This window comes from Cherax quadricarinatus, chromosome 2, assembly GCF_038502225.1.
Source record: "Cherax quadricarinatus isolate ZL_2023a chromosome 2, ASM3850222v1, whole genome shotgun sequence".
Lineage (NCBI taxonomy): Eukaryota > Metazoa > Arthropoda > Malacostraca > Decapoda > Parastacidae > Cherax > Cherax quadricarinatus.
This window is the reverse complement of record NC_091293.1, coordinates 62,159,855-62,166,474: the sequence shown is the minus strand read 5'-3', so window position 1 is coordinate 62,166,474 and position 6,620 is coordinate 62,159,855. Positions and strand designations below refer to the sequence as shown.

General features: G+C 44.0%; 1 protein-coding gene across 3 annotated transcripts in view; it reads right to left on the bottom strand.

Moving 5' to 3' along the window:
- Window positions 1–2,386, bottom strand: part of Gasp (Chitin binding Peritrophin-A domain-containing protein Gasp) — a 30,343-nt gene extending 27,957 nt beyond the window's left edge. The window contains exon 1 of one of the 3 annotated variants that reach the window (XM_053785202.2): window positions 2,256–2,386. In XM_053785202.2, the coding sequence (XP_053641177.1) occupies window positions 2,256–2,313 (58 nt within the window). In that variant the 5' untranslated portion in view covers window positions 2,314–2,386. The remainder of the gene's footprint in view (window positions 1–2,255) is intronic. The other 2 variants (XM_053785275.2, XM_053785120.2) reach the window with 2 other exon arrangements.
- Between the last annotated feature and the right edge of the window lie 4,234 nt (window positions 2,387–6,620).

Genomic DNA, 6,620 nt, shown 5'->3' with positions numbered 1-6,620 from the left:
AAAGTTGAGAGGGAGGGGTGATAGAGGACGCTAGAGAGAGAGAGAGAGAGAGAGAGAGAGGCAGGGGGCAGTGAAGGGCTAGGCAGGGGATAGGGTAACGAGAAGGACGGGGGGGGGGGGGGTAGAGGACAGACTTTCACTTTCCTCAACACAAAAACGAGTTGGGAGGGGGTTGACTGAAGAACTGGGGGGGGGAGGGGGGAGGATTAGAGTTTAAGAAGGGTGGGAGAGGAAGGGAATATCAGGGAGAGAGGAGACAGGAAGGGTGAGAATGATAGAGACGGGGGTGAGGGAGGAAGGGTAATAGAGAATGAGATAGGGGGGAAGGTGAAGGAGGAAGGGAGGGATGTAGACTGATAGATGGGAAGGCAGGTACATGGGTATCCGTTGGATGTGTGGAGATGAGTAGACAGTAAGAAAGCAGGTAGGAAGCAACACGGGCAAAAGTGTGTATGTGTGTGTGTGTGTGTGTGTGTGTGTGTGTAGAGAGAGAGAGAGAGAGAGAGAGAGAGAGGTTATCATTAACACCCACATACATATCAACACAAAACGTAATACAAACATGTCAGATAATAATAATAATAATAATAATAATAATAATAATAATAATAATAATAATAATAATAATAATAATAATAATAATTTGACAAAAAAAAGAAAGCTAGCATAACTCTCTGGCGTATTAAAGAAACATCTTATAAACATCAAAAATGCAACGTAAATGTAGCTTCTCAACCAAGTCTCTGATACCTGCAAACAATAAAGGTTAGTACGGGCTGAAATAAGAGTTCATCAGTGTGAACATAACTCAGTTATGATCACGGCTGGGAAAAGAACTCACCAAGGTCAGAATGCTAGTGGATGTTGCTGTTAAGGTAGGACTGAATGTGCAGGTGTTATAGTGAACATTGTGGGAGCATCATTGAATGTGCAGGTGTTATAGTGAACATTGTGGGAACATCATTGAATGTGCAGGTGTTATAATGAACATTGTGGGAGCATCACTGGATGTGTAGGTGTTATAGTGAACATTGTGGGAGCATCATTGAATGTGCAGGTGTTACAGTGAACATTATGGGAGCATCACTGGATGTGTAGGTGTTATAGTGAACATTGTGGGAGCATCATTGAATGTGCAGGTGTTACAGTGAACATTATGGGAGCATCACTGGATGTGTAGGTGTTATAGTGAACATTGTGGGAACATCACTGAATGTGCAGGTGTTATAGTGAACATTGTGGGAACATCACTGAATGTGCAGGTGTTATAGTGAACATTGTGGGAGCATCATTGAATGTGCAGGTGTTATAGTGAACATTGTGGGAGCATCATTGAATGTGCAGGTGTTATAATGAACATTGTGGGAACACCATTGAATGTGCAGGTGTTACAGTGAACATTATGGGAACATCACTGGATGTGTAGGTGTTATAGTGAGCATTGTGAGAACATCATTAAATGCGCAAGTACTATAGTGAAGAAAGCAAAAACAACACACGATTGTGATACAAAGAGTCCACAACTCCTAACCATCATTTGAATGATTATTATTATTATTAGTGTGAGAATAATGATAATAGTAATAAAGTGAGGTAAACAGGCTTGATCCAAGGGAAGGGCTGTTTTAATTCTAGAGATCAAGAGCCCTTCACCTGCATCGAGGTGCCTGCTTCCTGCGAAGTGAAAATGTTCCTAGACCTGGCCAAGCCAATGATCACTATCTAGTCAGCATTGATGTCTCCCAGACACCAGGGTCAACAAGTACTCATTCAGATGGAGATTTTGAGAAATTTCTTCTCTAAAGAACTCATTCAAAGGAAGGTATAGAGAGAATCATTTAACTATTTTGCACTGTAGTTACCCTACAAATTGAAAATTTCAGAGTTCTGAGTGCACCAATGAAAGCTTCACCAGGCGTGGGTGCTAGTCACCAAAAACCAGAGCTTCGGAGAGGAACCTTAGAATAAAGTTACGGTCCTTCCTGGATTATGGTCAAATCACAAAAGGCAATGGTCCAGGATGGACCGAAACATTATCCTAGGGTTCCTCTCATAAGTGCGGGTTTTCAGTGAGTGGTTTTAATCACGGTAGTGTGACGTTATTCTTTGCGTGGGTCCTAGACACAGCTCATCGACCCTCCTTCATCACTGACACCACTAGACACACTAAACAAAGTCTCGCTTCCATCTTCTGGAGCACAAAATATATATATATATTTCCTGTGGTTGGTTGAAGTGAGTGAGGACACACATACCGGTGGCCACTACGCCGAGCAGCAGCAGAACGAGAGAAGCAGCAGCGTGGACCCTCATCTTGTGAAGTATAGTGACGTGTGGTGGCTGCTTCCATCGCGCTGCCGTATATATACCTGCCCATCACCGCAGTCTGCGCATGCGCGCTCTCTCTCTCTCTCTCTCTCTCTCTCTCTCTCTTTAATACACTGGGACTCCCTGTCCACTACACGAGGGTAATTAAAGACTATCAACCACACGAGGGTCATAAAAGACTACCCACTACACGAGGGTCATTAAAGACTATCCCTTTCAAGAGGGTCATTAAAGTCTATCTACTACACAAGAGTCCTTAAAGACAATCCACTACACGAGAGTCATTAAAGGCTATCCCCTATAAGAGGGCCATTAAAGCCTATCTACTACACAAGAGTCCTTAAAGACTATCCGCTACACGAGTCATTAAATCCTATCCACTTCACGACAGTCATTAAAGACTATCCTTTACACGAGGGTTAAAACGACTCTCGACTACACAAGGGTCATTAAAGTCTATCCATAACACGAGGGTCAGCAAAATATGTTCGTCCTTCCTTCCATCTCAAACTAATACATCTTCTTGGTCATCCTATCTTGCTCCAAACTTTCTAAATGACTAAAAAACCTCAACAACCCCTCCTCCTCCACCGACCTCTGAACTACACCTGTCGTAACCTTAAACTGTCTTGAAATCTACTCTCTAAATTCTCTGCATAATATTCCCTCGGTGATCAACACCACACCTCCACTGAGAGAGAGAGAGAGAGAGAGAGAGAGAGAGAGAGAGAGAGAGAGAGAGAGAGAGAGAGAGAGAGAGAGAGAGAGAGAGAGAGAGAGAGAGAGAAACTACAGTCTATTCCTTATTTGTATCTCTTAGCTTGTAAGTAAAGGTAGGAACTTTTACCCTAACTTGCAAAACCATAGTGTAAAAAAAAGTGAGAGAGAGAGAGAAAGAGAGAGAGAGAGAGAGAGAGAGAGAGAGAGAGAGAGAGAGAGAGAGAGAGAGAGAGAGAGAGAGAGAGAGAGAGAGAGAGGGAGGACGAGGGTGTCCTTGAAGACTGAATGTCGTCAGCAAAACTCCTGACTCCCACACTCACTGCTGCTCATCCTATGAGTGAAGGACTTAGCCACCTCACTGACACTTGCTGACTACTGTGTCCGGCTGACTACAGTGTCCAGCTGATTACTGTGTCATGCTGACTACTGTGTCCTGCTGACTACTGTATCCTGCTGACTACTGTGTCATGCTGACTACTGTGTCCTGCTGACTACTGCGTCCTGCTGACTACTGTGTCCTGCTGAATACTGCGTCCTGCTGACTACTGTGTCTGACTACTGTATCCGGCTGACTACTGTGCCCAGCTGACTACTGTGTCCTGCTAACTACTGTGTCTTTCTGACTACCGTGTTCGGCTGACAACTGTGTCCTATTAATTACTGTGTCCGGCTAACTACTTTGTCATTCTGACTGCTGTGTCCTGCTGATTACTGTGTCTTTCTGACTACCGTGTTCAGCTGACTACTGTGTCCTATTAATTACTGTGTCCTATTAATTACTGTGTCCGGCTGACTACTTTGTCATGCTGACTGTTGTGTCCTGCTGACTGTTGTGTCCTGCTGATTACTGTGTCTGGCTGACTACTGTGTCCTGCTGACTACTGAGTCCTGCTGACTACTGTGTTCTGACTAATGTGTCCTGCTGACTACAGTGTCCAGCTGACTATTGTGTCCGTCTGACTGTTGTGTCATACTGACTACTGTGTACTGCTGATTACTGTGTCATGCTGACTACTGTGTTTTGCTGACTACTGTGTCCAGCTTACTGTATCCTGCAAACAACTGTCTCTTAGAGACTACTGTGTCATTCTGATTGGGTCCTGCTGTCTATTGTGTCCGGATGACTACTGTGTTTTGACTACAGTTTTCTGCTATTTTGTTGACTACTGTGTCCTGCTGACTACTGTCTTCTGTTAACTGTGTTCTGCTGGCTACAGTGTCCTGCTGACTAACGTGCTCTGTTGACAACTGTGTTCTGCTGATTACTGTGTCCTGGTGTCTACTGCGTTCTGTTGACAATTGTTTTCTGCTGGCTACTGTGTCCTGCTGACTACTGTGTTCTGTTGACTACTGTGTTCTGCTGATTACTTTATTCTGCACACTACTGCATCCTGCTAACTACCGTGTTCTGCTGATTACTCTATCAAAAGAACATAAGAATGGAGGAATACTGCCGAAGACTTACTGGCCCATACAAGGCATGTCCATATCAAAACCACCCCTACCCAAGAATTTACTCCCGTACCCACGACACCAATCAAATCCAGACCCTCCCACTCATATATTTGTCCAATCTCTTTTAAAAGCTACCCAAAGCCCTAGCCTCCATTACCCTATTCGAAAGACTGTTTCACGCATCCCCAACCTAGTTAGAAAACCAGTACTTGCCTATGTTCTTTCTAAATATAAATTTATCCAACTTAAATCCTTTATTTCTGGTTCTTACCTGGTTCGACATCCTCAGGACTTGATTAATATCACCTTTGTTTATGCCCATCCTACCTCCCTACCTATCTGTAGGGTGTTCCTGGGGTCAACACCTCCGCGGCCCAGTCTGTGACCAGGTTTCCCAGGGCTCGATCAGCCAGGCTTATACTGCTGGCCACATGCAGTCCAACGTAGGAACCACAGGCCGGCTGATCGGGTACTGACTTTAAGTGCCTGTCCAGCTCCCTCTTGAAGACAGCCAGGGGTCTATTGGTAAATCCTCTTATGCATGGTGGGAGGTTGTTGAATAATCTTGGACCTTGGACACTTACTATGTTTTCTCTTAGTGTACTTATGGCACCTTATGCAACATATAGGAATCTTTATTAAGGAAACGTTTCGCCACACAGTGGCTTCATCAGTCCAAGCAGGAGGAGGCGGGATCACAGTGGAACCATCCACTAGTGTAAGTCAGTAGGTCATCGTCCAAAGGTTGGACAAGTATTGAAGAATTCCTTGTATCAAGATCACAGGATGTTGCAGTGTCTGACAAATGTGATAAATGGTTTTGAAAACCGACAAGTTGAAGATTGAGACACTTATGGAACATTGGGAATCTTTATTAAAGATTCCCATATGTTGCATAAGTGGGTGGTATATTACACCGTCTGCCCAGTCTTTTGCTTTCGTAGGGAGTGATTTCTTTGCGCAGATTTGGGACCAGTTTCTCTATGATTTTCCAGGTGGAGTGTATGATGAATCTCTCTCGCCTGTACTCCAGGGAGTACAGGTCAAGAGACTCCAGAAGTTCCCAGAAATTAAGGTGCTTGACTGAGCTTATATGTGCAGTGAAGGTTCTTTGTACATTCTCTGGATCTGCGATTTTGCCTGCCTTGAATGGCGCTGTTAGTGTACAGCAGTATTCCAACCTAGAGAGAACAAGTGATTTAAAAAGAATCATCACTGGCTTGGCATCCCTTGTTTTGAAAGTTCTAAGTATCCATCCTATTATTTTCCTCGCAGATGTGATATTGACACTGTTGTGATCCTTGAAAGTGAGAGCCTGACATTAACACTCCCAAGTACTTAACATTAATTTTTCGCTTTATTGTGTGGTTAGAGTTTGTAGTATCCTCAGTTCTAGCTATTATTTCCCCACGTTTTTCATAATGGAGTAGCTGAAATTTGCCCACTGGAAAACTTGGTTTATATACGCTTGGAGACTTACAATGTCCTCAGTGGATGACATTCACGAAGATTCTTGTACTGTCTACAAAAGAAGATACGGTGCTATGGTTTACATCTCTGTCTATATCTGATATGAGGATGAGGAACAGAATGGGGGCGAGTACTGTGCTTTTAGCAACAGAGCTTTTCATTGGGACGGCTGACTACTGTGCTTTGCTGACTACCGCATGATGCTGACCACTACGTCATGCTGATTACAGAGCCCTGCTGACTTCTGTGTTCTGCTTGCTACTGTGTCATGCTGACTTCTCTGTTCTGGTGATTACTGTATCGTGCTGACTACTGCGTCCTGTTGACTACTGTGTTCTGCTGAGTACTGTGTCTTCTTGACTTCTTTGTCCTGCTGACTAGTGTGTTCTGCTGAGTTCATTGTTCTGCTGACTACTGCGCTCTGCTGACTACTATGTTCTGCTGACTACTGTCTCTTGCTGATTACTGTGTTCTGTTGAGTTCATTGTTCTGCTGACTACTTCGTTCTGCTGACTACTGTGTTGTGCTGAATACGGTGTTCTGCTGAGTACTGTATCCTGCTGACTACTGTGTTCTGCTCATTACTGTGTTCTGCTGACTACTGTGTTCTACTGAATACCATCTCTTGCTGACTACTGTGTTCTGCT